The sequence below is a fragment of the Hyperolius riggenbachi genome, chromosome 2 (genome assembly GCF_040937935.1).
Source record: "Hyperolius riggenbachi isolate aHypRig1 chromosome 2, aHypRig1.pri, whole genome shotgun sequence".
Taxonomy (NCBI): Eukaryota; Metazoa; Chordata; class Amphibia; order Anura; family Hyperoliidae; genus Hyperolius; species Hyperolius riggenbachi.
In genome coordinates, this window is record NC_090647.1 from 359,444,345 (window position 1) to 359,461,962 (window position 17,618).

General features: G+C 44.6%; 1 protein-coding gene across 1 annotated transcript in view; it reads left to right on the top strand.

Moving 5' to 3' along the window:
* The first annotated feature begins 244 nt into the window (after positions 1 to 244).
* AMPD1 (adenosine monophosphate deaminase 1) overlaps positions 245 to 17,618 on the top strand; it is an 81,085-nt gene continuing 63,711 nt past the window's right edge. The window contains exon 1 of the mRNA XM_068269692.1: positions 245 to 369. Coding sequence (XP_068125793.1) covers positions 354 to 369 — 16 coding nt within the window. The 5' untranslated portion in view covers positions 245 to 353. The remainder of the gene's footprint in view (positions 370 to 17,618) is intronic.

Consider the following 17,618-nt stretch of genomic DNA (forward strand, 5'->3'; position numbering starts at 1 on the left):
TAATTAGATTGGGAATTTATTAACCATGGCAAACTATTTGGAATGTTCATCATATGCAGATTGAATCTAGATAGAGATTGTTGTGGGCCTATAATAACGGTTACAAAGAAATGTATTGCAACATTGTTTTTAATCTAGCAAGCTGTTGTAGGGAATTAGTTTCATTGCATCTGCTCTTCGAGCATCTTCTTTAAACCCCACGCTGGAAATAGATTCCTATCCTTTTAAAGTGTATAGATCACATTACAGCAAAAGCAGACTGCACACACTAGCAGTTTGACACTTGTCCCCGGTACCAGCTAGACACCCTGTGCACTTATCTTCCCACTGAGCCGTGGAGATCCAGCATCAAAATGTCAAAAGAAGCGAGTAAGTTTGCTGTGTGTATAAGATCTCAGTGCATGTTGTCATTTCTGAGGCAGACAAGCCAGGCACCATGTAGTGCAGGCTGAACTACTGTCTTTACTCATGCCAGACTGTATTATCTGTAAGTGTTGTACAGAAAAACATATCCAACAGCTTAACACTTTATAGTGTGTTTTCCTTCTAGAATTCAAGAACATATTGGCTTCCAAGCCAAGTGGACCTAGTGTGTGTTAAGAGTGCATCTGTGACAGAGAAAGACATTAGACTGTAAGCTCCTTTGAGAGTAGGGACTAATATTCATGGGCTCGTTATTCTGAGAACAGATGTGGGATTTGTCAATGCTATAAAGAACACAGTGCAAATAATGATGCTTTGCAATGTTCATTATCAGAGTGCTGAGTCTTTGCCTCTTGTCTGAAAGATTATTGTCCCACCACCTTCTCAAGTCAATGGCCACCTATATCAGTTCCTGTTCATTCATATTCTTACTGCTTCTGTCTTCTCTACAAGTCTGGATCTGTCTGAATGAAATCAGTAGTCTGTTTATTAAGTGTATCTGAAATGACATGGGAAATGATGAGATAAACATGGGTACATATAGGAGATCTTGGTACTTTCCAGAGTAAGACAAAAACACAGAGACCCCGGATAGTGTTGTGTGTTGTTAGACACTCTGAAAATAGAAAATGGAAAGAATAATGATGGGTACTCACAAGACCGGGTTGCATGAATGTCAATCATGTTAAAAGGATTAGTGAAGATAATGTCTTCACTATGGTATGGGTACCCCCAGTCTTCGATAGTCATGTCACACTCCAATAAAGATTATAATAAGATCATAAAATTGGAGATCTGAGCATATCACCCCCACTGGCAAAAGGTGTGTGTGTGGGGGAGGGCGAGCGGGGGGGGGGGGGGTGACTAACAACTGACACTCATAACTTACAGGTGCACCAAGCCAAGCTTCTGCTTGCCCTCGACGCTTTTGACTTGATGAATCAGGAAGACACCTGCAAAATACATTGCCAAGTGAATTTGCTAAACTGAGTTATTCACTTCCTTGTCTTTCCGCCAATTATTAAAGGGTACCTCAGAAGGGAGAAAAAAAGTAAGATACCTCAGTAGAGGGAAGCCTCTTGATAGTCCAGAGTTAGGGATGATCAATGATATGCAAATATTTCTGAGTTTATGCAATTGTATGTACATTTCTATGCAACTAATTAGAACTGTCATTCTAATGTTTCTTCCCTGCATTTCTTTCTATGTACTGCTCCATTGTGCCAAACCAAATTCCGGGTTTGACCCAGTCATGCTTGGCGAAATAAAATGATTCTGATTCTGAACTATATGCAGTTTAAAAATGGACCAATCAAGTCCCACCAGGTTTACTGATTGGGCCATTTCCAAGCTGCATATATTTGCTTAAAAAATTACATGTTTTCATAAACTTGGAAATATTTGCATATCATTAATCATCCCTATCCAGAAGATTTTCCGATCTTCTTATGCCCCTCTGTTCCTGCATTGGGACCCTTAGAAAACACTTGGCAATTATGTTGAATATGGTGCTCACACCCATGCTCCCCTTCATATAAAAGAGCGTCTACGCTTCTTCATGCCTCATGGGGTTCCCAGTAATAGGGGCTAGGGTTTATGTTCAGATCTGATTGCTGCACAGTCAGAGCAACCAGACAAGGTCTCCCACGTCAGTTATTCTATACTGTACAGGAGTTTACAGGGAATTTTACATTGCCTCAGAGTGTACAATTTAGAGTCAGTGGGCCTGATGTATAACCTGCCAGTAAATGTACAAAGCGCAGACAGTGAACTGAAAAATTACTGGTACTGTTGGTAGTATAGAATTAAGTGATAATTAGAGTAACCTGTGGTTGCTACAGTAACACGTCCTAAGCCAGTAACATAACGTGCATTACCATAGCAACACCTGTGTTACCCATGTACCACATGTCATGCTAATTGCACCATGCACAGTACTCTACTGCAAATGATACTGGTAATCTTGTCCTGTGCTGCCTGCACAACACATCAAATTTACTGGTGGTTGGTACTTCAGGCCCAATAAAACACAGTTTGTAGTAGCATTTTATTCTGAAGTCGCTGGGATCCTTCTCTGCCCCCCCCCCCCCCCATCTTCATCAGCAGTCATGTTTGCAGTGTGGCTCCTTTTTTGTTGATACATGGTTCCACCTTGATTGCAGCCTGATTCCTGTTCCGCTGAATTGTCCGCTTGCTTTGAGAAATTTTGGGTTTGTTCTCTTTGAGCGCTTCCATTCAACATTCTGTTTATATACTCAGCCAAGTCATGCAGCAGGCTGACATGGCCATGTCTTTAAATAGAGGAGGAGCCATCAAAAAAGCTTTTAGTTAAACAGAAGAGCTCAAAGCGAGTGGCCCTCTTCTCGAAGACTCTCCAAGCAAGCTGTCTAGTCGACAATCTGCAGCACTGGTGCCTGGCTGTAATCAGCATGACGAGAAGCCTTCAGTCAACAAGAAAGCATCCATACTGTAATTAAAGTGTTTGAAGAAGATATGGGGTTACAGTTAGGGCCTGTTTCCACATGTGCCAAGTTTGGCATGAATCTGCAGTGTCTCCCCGCAGGCAAGAGGGGCAGGGAAACTGTCTATTTTTCAATGCCGTTTTCATCTGGATGGCATGCTGCAGATTTCTGCAGCATGCAGGCAATTCACTATAGCCGTGCATGGCAGGGCTTAGTGATTCGAGCCCCGCCTTTGTAGCACAACTGGAGCCGTGGTCATTTCTTGAAGAATATGGAGTAAAATACTACCATAAGCTGTGTATTTTATTGACTCAAATTTTTCTCAGGAGATCTCAATACACATTTGTTTGACTGGGGTTATTTATCTGATTGCTTCAAATTTGGAGCAAATGGATCGTGTCTTGAACTCTCTCTTCTATGATTGAGCAATCAACTGTGCAAGCGGATTTGCCCCAAAAGACCCGTGCCCACCGGCGTTCTTCTTTGGAGACTTGCATAGTTCATGAGATGCGGTCCGGAAGTATCCAAATCACTTTAGTGCCAACACAAAGGTATCAGCGCGTACCACAGGATCTGTTCCTACCATATGTATTATGCAGCAATTGAATTCAGTGGGCAATGCAGCGAGTGTGCATGACGGTAGCGCAGTGGGACGTGGCACCCATACGCGGACTGACCAGAATCCCAGTGACATACTTCCTGTCCAGCAGGAAGTATATCACTAGCCGCAGGGCGACGCTATTCATATGATCCTGTCACCACACAATGGCGCAGGGTTATATGAAAGCTGATTTTTGCACTGCGATGTGGTGCTTGCACTGCATAATACCGCTACTATTAGGTGTGCAACCAGACTAAATGTTTAAAACAATCACAACAAAATAATAGTATGACATGATTTAGATAAAGAAGAGTGTGATCTGCATTTTATATTTAATTAATTCATATATTCAGCATTTTCTAAGATTATGAAAGAAAATGAAAGCAAATTATACTGGAGTGTACAGTACTACCAACCTGAAATGGGGTTTAGCCAACAGTTCAGATACCGTGAAGTACACAGTGCTCCTTCTGAAAATACTTTGAGAGTAACTTGCACATAGCTTTTGTATCACAGATTGTCACTGATGCCAGGGAGGTCACAAGAACCTAACTGTGTTGGAAGATGTACTTAGTGACATATCAGTGACTGACAGCTCATTGATCACCTTCGTAGCAATATTTAACAATTATCCGCTATAAGTATGAGGAAAGCTTTGATCCCTATTACATGAGCTTCTGCTGTAATTAGATGTAGCACCCACTTGCTCGACTTTAAAACAGAATAACGCAAGGTTTTCACAAATGACAAAAAAATACAAAAAATCCAGAAAAACATTTAATCAAAAATGATTGAGGAGTTATTGCTAATTTGAGCACTTTTGTAAATCGATTTGAAGTTTTTTCTATAATCAATCAAAAATGTTGTATAATGTATTCCTAAGGTTTGGATAGCAATTTTCCCACATACAGGTCAAAGTACTTCAGCAGCTAAAAGGGGTGAGGGACGTTAATCAATCTTTGGTCAATTCTGGGGGAAATCAACTCGTCTACAAGTATGTTTTTGAGATTTAGCCGCAGGGGTGCAGCTAGGGTTTTGGTGGCCCCAAGCAACCTATTACTTGAGGCCCCCAACCCCTTCCATGAATGGAGTATTGCAAAAGTGGGTGGGGCACCACCACCAACTAAAGTGTGGTGGAAAAGTGGGTGTGGTTAAGCCATGATGTGGGTGGAGCCAAACATTAGCAAAATACAGGTAGTCCCTGATTAATATATGAGATAGGGTACATGTGGTGCCCTCAGTATAGGTAGTGAGCTATAGGTGCTGCAGTATAGGTAGCCAGGTACAGGTGGTGCCCTCAGTAATAGGTAGCAAGCTATAAGTGCTGCAGTATAGATAGCCAGGTTCATGTGGTGCCCCAGTAAAGGTAGCGAGCTATGCAGTATAGACAGCCAGGTACATATGGTGCCCTTAGTATAGGTAGCAAGCTGTAGGTGCTGCGGTATAGGTATCCAGGTACATGTGGTGCCCCAGTATAGGTAGCCAGGAATAGGTGTAGCCAGTATAGTTATAAATAGGTGGTCAGGAACAAATGTAGAAAGAAACAGGTGGTCAGGAACAGGTAGTCAGGAATAGGTAGTCAGGAAAAGGGGTAGCAAGGAACATGTAGTCAAGAATAGGGGTAGCAAGGAACAGGTAGTCAGGAATAGGGGTAGTAAGGAAAAGGTAGTCAGGAATAGGGGTAGCAAGGAACAGGTAGTCAGGAATAGGTAGTAAAGAATAGGTGTAGCAAGAAACAGGTAGTCAGGAACAGGTAGTCAGGAATAGGAGTAGCAAGGAACGGGTAGTCAGGAATAGGGGTAGTCAGGAACAGGTAGTCAGGAACAGGTAGTCAGGAACAGGTAGTCAGGAATAGGGGTAGTCAGCAATAGGGGTAGCCAGGAATAGGGGTGGCAAGGAAAAGGTAGTCAGGAGTGAGGTAGTCAGTCGGGAATAGGTAGTCAGGAATGGGGTAGTCAGTCAGGAACAGGGTAGCCAAAAACAGGTAGTCAGGAACAGGTAGTCAGTCAGGAACAGGTAGCCAGGAACAGGTAGCCAGTCAGGAACAGGTTGTCAGGAATGGGGTAGCCAGGAACAGGTAGTCAGGAACAGGAAGTCAGTCAGGAATGGGGTAGCAAGGAACAGGTAGCCAGGAACAGGTAGTCCGGAACAGGAAGTCAGTCAAGAACAGGTAATCAGGAATGGGATAGCCAGGAACAGGTAGTCAGTCAGGAACAGGTAGTCAGGAATAGGGTAGCCAGGAACAGGTAGTCAGGAATGGGGTAGCCAGGAACAGGTAGCCAGGAACAGGTAGTCAGTCAGGAACAGGTAGTCAGGAATGGGATAGCCAGGAACAGGTAGTCTGTCAGGAACAGGTAGTCAGGAATGGGATAGCCAGGAACAGAAAGTCTGTCAGAAACAGGTAGTCAGGAACAGGTAGTCAGGAACAGGTAGTCTGTCAGGAACAGGTAGTCAGGAATGGGATAGCCAGGAACAGGTAGTCTGTCAGGAACAGGTAGTCAGGAATGGGTAGCCAGGAACAGGTAGTCTGTCAGGAACAGGTAGTCCGGAATGGGATAGCCAGGAACAGGTAGTCTGTCAGGAACAGGTAGTCAGGAATGGGTAGCCAGGAATGGGTAGCCAGGAACAGGTAGTTTGTCAGGAACAGGTAGTAAGGAATGGGATGGCCAGGAACAGGTAGTATGTCAGGAACAGGTAGTCAGGAATGGGTAGCCAGGAACAGGTAGTCTGTCAGGAATGGGTAGCCAGGAACAGGTAGTCAGTCAGGAACAGGTAGTCAGGAATGGGGTAGCCAGGAACAGGTAGTCAGTCAGGAACAGGTAGTCAGCCAGGAATAGGTGTAGTCAGTCAGGAATGGGGTAGTCATGAATGGGATAGCCTATTTCCCCCCCCCCCCATTTACCTATTCTGCCGTCAGGAATGGGATAGCCAGGAACAGGTAGTCAGTCAGGAACAGGTAGTCAGGAATAAGTGTAGTCAGCCAGGAATAGGGTAGTCATGAATGGGATAGCCTATTTCTCCCCCCCCCTCCATTTACCTATTCTGCCGCCTTGTCCCCTCCGATCTGATCCCCCTCCTGCTGCCCGGCGGCTCAGCTGTCTACGAGCAGCGCCGTGATTGGACATTTCCTCTGCTGCTGACTACTTACTTGCATGATGTCACCGCTGGTATGCGGTAGTGTTGTCCTGATCATGAACGAATCGGATCTTTGATCCGGATCTTTTTTGTGAGTCGAATCATCACAATGAACAATTCGGTTCACAGTGGATATCTGTAAGAAACAGGAACTGCAGCTTCTGCCAGGGCCGTTAAGGCAAAAGGGGCATTTGCCCTGGGACCCCCGACTGTTCCAGGCCCCCCCTGTCGGTCACAGTGCTCTGTTTTCTAAGAAAAGCTGCGCCGGGTGCCTTATTCAGCTTGTAGTGTCATCATGGTGGGCGGTACCAGCTATTCAAATTCTTTCCTCCCTCTCCTGTGTCCCTGTCGGCCAGCCTCTTCATTCTTCCAGCTCATTACAGACAAGGAAATGATCCCGTGCCTCCAGCCAATAGCAAGGCACTTCCTTAGCACTGAAGAGCAGGCAGCCTTGCTATTTGCTGCTCGCAGTGCTTATCTTGGTAGGGGGCGGGTTTGAGAGTTAATAGGCATTGCTTGCTGTGTGCTTGGCAGGCTATCAGCAGCAAGCCAGCAGAAGTAAGCAGCCAGTTTGCCAGCCAGCACACACTTGCAAGTAAGCCAGCAGAAGTTAGCAGCTGCACAGCAGCCTGCCCTCACCCCCAGTCTGCTTCCCTAGTAAAATGATTCAAAGATAAGGTTCAAAGATCCGGATCTTTTAAATTATCCGATTCAAATCATCCGAATCCTTGAAAAGATCTGGACTTCCCATCTCTAGTATGCGGTGTGACAGCTGAGCCGCTGGACAGGAGGGGGATCTGATCGGAGGCAGAAGGGGACCAGGTGGCATATTTGAATAGCGAGGGAAGGGGGCGGGGGAGCAGCCACCAGCAGCAGAGCGAGGCCCCCTGCAGTGTGAGGCCCCAAGCGGGGGCGTGGCTCGCCTGTATGATGGCGGCACCACTGGATGGAGGAAACCAGATTGCCCAGAGGAAACCGATGCAAACATGAATGCTTCTGGCCAGACTTAGAACCTGAAACCTTGTTTCTTCAAGGCAAAGATGCAACCCTGTAGCTCTCATGTAGCTCTCATGTAGCTTCATAGCAAGTATTTGATCCTGGAGCCCAATTACTTCAAGGAAGGGCACCATCTACAATTCCAGCATCATTCAGAGTATAAGTAGACTTGCAAGTCTCACCTGGATATTTAGATATTGAGCTTGTCCCTAGTAAAATGATTCAAAGATAAGGTTCAAAGATCCGGATCTTTTAAATTATCCGATTCAAATCATCCGAATCCTTGAAAAGATCTGGACTTCCCATCTCTAGTATGCGGTGTGACAGCTGAGCCGCCGGACAGGAGGGGGATCTGATCGGAGGCAGAAGGGGACCAGGTGGCATAATTGAATAGCGAGGGAAGGGGGCGGGGGAGCAGCCGCCAGCAGCAGAGCAAGGCCCCCTGCAGTGTGAGGCCCCAAGCGGGGGCGTGGCTCGCCTGTATGCTGGCGGCACCACTGGATGGAGGAAACCAGAATGCCCAGAGGAAACCGATGCAAACATGAATTCTTCTGGCCAGACTTAGAACCTGGAACCTTGTTTCTTCAAGGCAAAGATGCAACCCTGTAGCTCTCATGTAGCTTCATAGCAAGTATTTGATCCTGGAGCCCAATTACTTCAAGGAAGGGCACCATCTACAATTCCAGCATCATCCAGAGTATAAGTAGACTTGCAAGTCTCAGCTATACTTCATAGGACTGCCTGCATTTAACCACTTCAGCCTTCTGTGTGTTTTCACCGTAAGCATCTGAGCAATTTTCACCTCCCATTCATTCCCTAATAACTTTATCACTACTTATCACAACAAAATGATCTATCTATATCTTGTTTTTTCCGCCACCAATTAGGCTTTCTTGGGGTTGTACATTTTGCTAAGAACTATTTTTTTCTAAATGCATTTTAATGGAAATATTAAGAAAATTTTTTTAAAAAATCATTATTTTTCAGTTTTCGGCCATTATAGCTTTAAAATAATACATGAGACCATAATTAAAACCCACATATTTTATTTGCCCATTTGTCTCGGTTATTACACCATTTAAATTATGTCCATATCACAATTTATGGTGCCAATATTTTATTTGGAAATAAAGTTGCATTTTTTCAGTTTTTTCAGTCACTATTTACAAACTTATAATTTAAAAAATAATAGTAATATACCCTCTTCATTTGCATATTAAAAAGTTCAGACCCTTAGGTAACTATTTATGGTTTTGTTTTTTAATTGTCATTTTTTTTTTATTAAAAATTTCATGTGGGTATTTTTTTGTACAGTGTGGGAGGTAAACAGTTCATTTATAAATGTAATTGTGTCTGTTTATTAAAACATTGTATGTAGATGTAGTTTTACTATTTGGCCACAAGATGGTGTAAGTCATTTTTTTTCATCCTGTAAGCGAGCGATCACGCCTACAGGAAGTGAAAGTAGGACGTGATTTTTGTTCTTCAGAAAGATCGCGGATTCTTATAGAAGCCATCAGTCTTTCTAACGGGGACTTAGATCAAGGAATGGGAACTGCGCTCCCATTAAATGATTTGCGGGCTAGCGGGCGGCGGCGGCGGCACAGGAGCGTGCGGGCATGGCAGCGGCTTTTTGGACGTAGCAGATACGTCCAAAAGGTTTCATTGGTTAAAGTTACGCGCATTGCTATGTAAGCAAGGTGCGTAACTAAGGATGGCACGCTCCTTACGTAGCAACAAGCACTGTTTTGTAGAGCATGCATTAGTAGCCTCTCCTTCACATTAAGCTGCGCTGCTTAATGTGAAGGAATCAAGCCCAATATCTAATATAGCCCATTGTCTCCTCATACATAAGCTAAGCACAGATAGTATGCTGGCTTCCTTGCAATAGTTAAAAGGGTATAATAGAACTACAAGGGCCAGCAACTGACTGTGACCTGTATGCAGTGTAAGTGTAACCCACACAGACAGATATCAATAACAGATACAGTAGCAAGCTAAGCACAACTTTTGATAGACAGTGTACTGGCTTGCTTGCAATAGTTAGAAGATACTATAGTAGAACTACAACGCCCAGCAACTGTAGACTGTATGCAGTGTGTAACCCACACAGATATCAATAACAGATACAGTTGGAAGCTAAGCACAGCTTATGATAGACAGTGTGCTGGCTTGTTTGCAGTAGTTAGAAGAGTATTGTAGAACTACAAAGCCCAGCAACTGACTGTGGCCTGTATTTAGTGTAAGTGTAACCCACACAAACAGATATCAATAACAGATATCGGAGCAAGCTAAGCACAGCTTATGATAAACAGTGTGCTGGCTTGCTTGCAATATAGATAGAAGCGTACAGTAGAACTACTCTGCCCAGCAATGACTGTGGCCAGCCTGTATGCAGTGTGACCAGTGTCTCACACACACACACACACACACACACACACACACAAAAAACCCCAAATAGAACAATATGAGTCCTCAAAAGGGCTTTTGATTTGGGGTGCTTTCAGCAATCAGCAATAAACAGAAGCGCCCTACTAGCTGTCCCTGCCTCTGCAGCAATGTCTCTCCCTTCCACTCACTACTTCAGCAGCACCAGACTGAGAACATGGCTGGCGCTGCTGTGGGGTTTTTTTTGGAGAAGGCGGGAGTCTGTAGGTGAGTGCAGCCTGATTGGCTGCCATGTGTCTGCTGACTGTGATGTAGGGGGTCAAAGTTTAGCCCAAAGTCGAGGCATAGGGGGCAGATCGAACCACCCTATCTGTTCGCTACCCGCAGCAAACGCAAACAGCTGATGTTCGCCGAGAACTGTTCACCGGCGAACCGTTCGGGCCATCTCTATTGATAGGGATAACTGACAATGTCAGGTTATTTTTCTGCATTTGAAAAAACACGTTTTTATGTGCAGAAAATGCGCATGAAAACAGTCAAGTGTGTCTCCTGCCTAAAAGCAAAACAAAAAAATGCATGTTTGAGCACAACTACAGCCAATCCTTGCTGTGCTCTCATAGAAGCCAGATGAGGCTTGTAAACTGTTATCACATTACAAAAGCCATTTCCCCCCTACAGTTTGCCAGTATTTTTACATTAAACCAGAAAAGTAAAGATTTGATACTTACCCGGGGCTTCCTACCGCCCCATAAACACGTCTGAGTCCCTCGACGTCCTCCCGCAGTCTGCTGTTCAGCCGCAATCAGCCCCGCTAACAATGTTTACTCATTGTAAAATCTTTTCTCACCCTGATTTACACTCTGAAATTTACCACAGGTGGCTATACCTTTAGTCCTGTCAGGTGCAGCTCTGCCGAATGCTCGTTTCTGAGAATTCCGAAGCCAATGAAATAATGTCTGGTCTCCAAGAATGCTCTGGGAGAATAACACATAGCTAAATAGCCTAGGCTAAGCACCACTGGGAGGACGAGCTACATACAGTGGCGTAGCAATAGGGGGTACAGAGGTTGTGACTGCATCAGGGCCCTTGGGCCACAGGAGCCACGTAGGGCCCTTCTTTAATCACAGTTTTCACTCTTTATTGGTCCTGTGCTGATAATATTCATTTCTATAGATGCTTTGAATAGTAGTAATCATTAACAAACACCTCTGACACTGTGGTTGTCCTTGATTGGTTTTGGTTTGCCATATCAATTGTTATGTATATAGTGCTTAGGGGCCCCAATGTAAAACTTACACCGGGGCCCACAGCTTCTTAGCTATGCCACTGGCTACATACCAATGTACAACAATATATAGATGTAGGAATAAGAATTGTTTCTGATGCTGAAACCAGAATCATTACCGTAAAAACGGGTATCCTGAAGAATAAAGGAGAAACTTGACTGAAATGAAATTGATTAAAATGAAATGAACACAGCAACTATAAGCAGATGCATGTGAAACCATTGTTAGTACTGCTGATCTGCATCTCCTCTATGCGTAATGCATTGTTACTTTACTGCTGTCACTGAACGGCAGTGAATTAAAAAAGACTTTATGAGGCTTGAAATATGTAAAAGTTTACACAAGCTGCAGTAAATACATCTCTCAACACAGGAAGGGAATTTATTTGGATCATTTGTAAAGACCTACTGACAAGGAAAATGCGGGACTGAAATAAGAGCATGCGTTGGGATTCATGCTGCTTGTTTAGTCGTATATGGGTTAATTATTGTATGCTTTATGTAAATAAGGTTTACATACAGTGCTGCTGCTGCATGAGAGGGGCACGCAGGAGTTGCCCATAGAAAAATAATGGTAATTTAAATTACCAATGTTTTACTATAAACCTAGCACTCATTCTCACTTGAACCTTCCCCCAGTGCCTAAAACAACCCCCTCCCCCCAATGCATAATGCCTAAACCCAATCACCTCTCCCAGTGCCTAAAATAAACAAACTCACCTAATCGCCTAATACCTAAACCTGATCCCTCCTCCTAGTAATACCCCCCCCCCCCCCCCCCACCTAATGCCTAAAACAAATTCCCCAGTTTACTGCTTAGTAGAAGCAGTAAAGTGTTTTAGTGTGTTAGCCATCAGTAAAAGCAGAAGTTTTGAATCAGGATGATACCATTTATTGACTAATTTAAAGGTAAATAAAAAGTAAGGTTTCGGCTAATAAGCCTTCATCGGACAGACAGGAACCAATTCCGATGGAGGCTTATTAGCGAAAGCTTCATTTTTATTTATCTCCAAGTTAGCCAATAAATGGTATCATCGCAATTCAAAACATCTTGCCATTTTACTGCCTAAACCTAACCTCTCCCTCTGGTCAGCTACTCTCCTACACAAACCTATATAGTATCTGATCAGCTACTACTCCTGCATCGGGCGCCCAACTCACTGCCGAGGGCGCCCGTTTACTAATATTCAGCATTGGCATTAATTAGACACCTGTCGAGCTGCATGCCCAAATCACCTGCTTCGAATATACAGTATGTTCTTCCTGATTATGCAGAGAACAGAAAGTGCCATGTAAGATGATGAGATCACGGTGTATGTACAGTGCAGTACAAGTCCTTCTAATTTTGAAGTTGTGCTACATATGTATGTAAGCAACATAACGCTCATTGTTCTGCCACAAAAGGGGAGCTGAGAAATATAAAATATATACGGTAGTTTTTCTTTGAAATTGTACATTTAAAGGGAAGGGAAGGTTCAAGCAAAATAAAAAAATGAGTTTGACATACCTGGGGCTTCTACCAGCCCCATGCAGCCATCCTGTGCCCTCGTAGTCACTCACTGCTGCTCCAGTCCCCCGCTGGCAGCTTGCCGACCTCGGAGGTTGGCGGGCCGCTTGCGTACATTTTTTACGCATTCCCGCTAGTCCAGGAACATTAAAGGGACACTTAAGTCAAAAAAAATATATGAGTTTTACTCACCTGGGGCTTCCAATAGCCCCTGCAGCTGTCCGGTGCCCTCGCCGTCTCCCTCCGATCCTCCTGGCCCCGCCGGCAGCCACTTCCTGTTTCGGTGACAGGAGCTGACAGGCTGGGGATGCGAGTGATTCTTCGCGTTCCTGGCCACAATAGTGCCATCTATGCTGCTATAGCATATATCATATACCATATAGCAGCATAGAGGGTGCTAATGTGTCTGAGAACGTGAAGAATCACTCGCGTCCCCAGCCTGTCAGCTCCTGTCACCGAAACAGGAAGTGGCTGCCGGTGGGGCCAGGAGGGTCGGAGGGAGACGGCGAGGGCACCGGACAGCTGCAGGGGGCTATTGGAAGCCCTAGGTGAGTAAAACTCTCTCTTTTTTTTTTTTTTGACTTAAGTGTCCCTTTAACACATACATTTTTACGCGTTACTGGTTCCATGCGTAAAAATTTACGCATTGCACCAGTAATGCGTAAAAATGTATGTGTTGATGTTCCTGCACTAGTGGGAATGCGTAAAAATGTACGCAATGCGTCCCGCCGACCTGCCAGCAGGGGACTGGAGCAGCAGTGAGTGACTACGAGGGCACAGGATGGCTGCATGGGGCTGGTAGAAGCCCCAGGTAAGTCAAACTCATTTTTTTATTTTGCTTGGACATTCCCTTTAATAACTTGACAGTATTCTGTCACAGCACTGAAGTCTGCCACAGTGCTATTTATAACAAAGAAAATAATTATTTTAACCTTTGCATTTGAGGCACCACCACAAGTCCATTCACACCCTTGCCACTCTTTCAGCATCACCACACTAACATTCACACCATTACAGCACTTCTACCCCACCATAAGTCAATTTACACTCCACCACACTTTCATCCCCAGCACACTAACATTCACATCTGGACCATACTTCTAGCTCACCACAAGTCCATCCACTCTCCCACCACACTACCACTACCAGCACACTAACATTAACACATCCACTATACTTCCACCCCACCAGAAGTCCATTCACACCCCAACACACTTCCATCCCCAGCACACTAACATTCACATCTCAACTATACTTCTACCTCACCACAAGTCCATCCACTCTCCCACCACACTACCACTACCAGCACACTAACATTAACACCTCCACTATACTTCTACCCTACCACATGTCCATTCACACCTCCACCACACTACCAGCACCAGCACACTAACCTTAACATCTCCACTATACTTCTAGCTCACCACAAGTCCATCCACTCTCCCACCACACTACCACTACCAGCACACTAACATTAACACATTCACTATACTTCCACCCCACCAGAAGTCCATTCACACCCCACCACACTTCCATCCCCAGCACACTAACATTCACATCTCAACTATACTTCTACCTCACCACAAGCCCATCCACTCTCCCACCACACTACCACTAGCAGCACACTAACATTAACACCTCCACTATACTTCTACCACACCACATGTCCATTCACACCTCCACCACACTACCAGCACCAGCACACTAACATTAACACCTCCACTATACTTCTACCTCACCACAAGTCCATCCACTCTCCCACCACACTACCACTACCCCACTACCAGCACACTAACATTAACACCTCCACTATACTTCTACCCCACCACATGTCCATTCACACCTCCACCACACTACCAGCACCAGCACACTAACCTTAACATCTCCACTATACTTCTACCTCACCACAAGTCCATCCACTCTCCCACCACACTACCACTAGCAGCACACTAACATTAACACCTCCGCTATACTTCTACCCCACCACAAGTCCATTCACACCTCCACCACACTACCAGCACCAGCACACTAACATTCAAAATTGGTACAGTTGTGGTCTAAGTGATTAATGGATGTCACAGTTATCAGCTGTCCTAATAAAAGTTCCCCATAAACGTGTCCAATTCAAGTTTCTGTTAAGGTAGAATTGATAAGCAAATGTAATGGCAATGATTAAAACCTAAATAAGGCACTCTCATAACCCACAGCAACAGTTGTTCAGAAACACCATTTTTAGAGTGGAAATACTGAGGGATAGATTTCTGGAAAGGCCACAAAGGCCATGGCCTTGGGTGCTGAAAGGGCAGAAGGGCAGCATGACTTGGGTTGAGGTAAGATGCCACATGTCAAAGTAAATCATCTATCCTGCTCCAAAGCCGCTCTGGCGTTGCTGCACACACAGCCTGAATTCCAGAGCTCGGTGCATCTTCCTTACTTCCTGTTGTTTGATGAGACAGTGCTATCTCCTGATGATCCAGGAACATACACAAGCTTCAGTTTAGTGCCAGGGTTGTAGTGAAGAATTTCTGATGCAGTAAGGCTTACATTCGGGAATATCAGGTCCACTTTACAACTCAAGTTGAGCTGAACAGTATAGCTGGTCAGACTCTGTGTTAATGACTTGAGCCATTCCTTCTTCTCTCTCCCCTGGACTCATAAATCTTTAACAAAAAGAGAAGATGGTTTCCCCTAGAGAAATGTATGGCATCCCCTTCTAAGCTAAAACCTAACCCCTTGCTGGCTCATTTTAAAGATAGCAGTATTCAGGGGAGGACTGGGACCTTTTGGCCTTGAGTGAAAACACAAACTAGAGGCCCCATGTGCTTTGAGTTACAACACCAGCTGGAGTTTCTGTCACGTTCATCGTTTATGATTATCGCAGTTGATTGACCACATCGGGCAGAGATTTTCGAGCATCTCAGATCAATACATTCAACTAATTTCCACCCGAAATTAGTCGAATCTTCAATCGGGCATGCACAGATTTTCATCTGATTCGATTATCAAAACAGTTGGTGGATCAGCCATCAAGTTGAGAGATGTATGGCCACTTTAATCTCCCCCCCCCCCGCCACCACAACACAAACACATTTATGTCCTTCTCTTAATCGCCATCTCTAATAATCCCTCAAATATGCCCCTTTTCCATCTCTGATACTCCCTCCCACTTTACCAGAACACCATCTTCCTCAATCAGGCAACACATCTTTACTGACCTCCATCCTGGCACCATGATCTCTGCTCTGCTAATTCCTGAAATTACGGCACCCCTTCTCCCATCACTGTTGCCCCCCCCCCCCTCCAACATCCATGCCTTGCTTACCTGCTTTTTATTGGTGGTCAGTGGCATCACTGTCTACCTACTTCACTATAGGCACACTATAGGCCACATACATTCTACGTACTGATAGATTCTGGAAAACCAATATGATTCAATCATAGTGAAATAATCTGTCATTAAAAAATCGATGCCTGTATGGCCAGCTTTAGATTAGGGTTACTAATAACAAGAATGGTGGTGAATAAATTGTGAGGGGGTGAAAGCTGAAAGAGAGGAAAGAAGATATTTACCTTGCCTTGATTGCACTTATTTAGCTTTCCTGACATTTAGCTTTTCCTGAAGAAGACACAGCCAGCCAGCACTGGACGGGGGGGACGACAAAGGTGAACAAGGGAGAGAGACTGAGAATAGCCTGAGATGGAGCAGAGAGCTTATCTGTATTGCAGCCACATCACACAGAGGCTACTTGCCTGTAATATAACTCCTGTCCCTGCCGATCTCTCACACAAGTCCAGCCCTTCTGGAGTCTAAGGACTGTCTGCCTAGACATTACCTTATGCAGCTGTGCAAATACAGTCATTTTAGCAATGGTGAGAGACCAGACAGATTTTTTTCCCATGGACCCTGCAGGCAAGCCTCTGCTCTGCAACATGCTGAGTATATTTACCAGTTTGCCTACCCTCTAATTGCTCTGTAATTGGCCCTTTATTTCCCTCAGCCAGCCTAGGGGTTCATATTGCCTTATACAAAAACTTGAATGCACCAGGCACTGTACCAGCCCTAAATCATTAAATGAGAGGCAGCCTGGGGGGAAATATTCCCCCTTTCCCCCAGGCCAGTCCTCCCTTGGCAGTATTGTACCTTGTTAGCCATCAGTTAAAAAAAAAAAAAATCAGTAAAATAATTAAGTCTGAAGAATGCAAGGCAATAAAGGGGTTAAACTGTTCTTCTTAGGTAATTGTTGCCTTTTGATAGCTGAGCAACAGCTATGCAATTAGCTTTTTTTCTCCTAGGAGATAATTTTTCATCTTCTATTTAAAATACATTTTCAGCACTTTGCAATTGAAAAAGTACCAAAAAGTAGGTGAAAAGGTACTATCAAAATTATTTTGAGTATTTCCTTGCTTGCTGGTTGCTTAAAGGGAATGTCCAAGCAAAATAAAAAAATGAGTTTCACTTACCTGGGGCTTCTACCAGCCCCATGCAGCCATCCTGTGCCCTCGTAGTCACTCACTGCTGCTCCAGTCCCCCGCTGGCAGCTTGCCGACCTCGGAGGTCGGCGGGACGCATTGCGTAAATTTTTACACATTCCCGCTAGTCCAGGAACATTAACGCATACATTTTTACGCGTTACTGGTTCAATGTGTAAATTTTTATGCATTGAACTAATAATGCGTAAAAATGTATGTGTTAATGTTCCTGCACTAGCGGGAATGCGTAAAAATGTACGCAATGCGAGGTCGGCAAGCTGCTAGCGGGGGACTGGAGTAGCAGTGAGTGACTACGAGGGCGCAGGATGGCTGCATGGGGCTGGTAGAAGC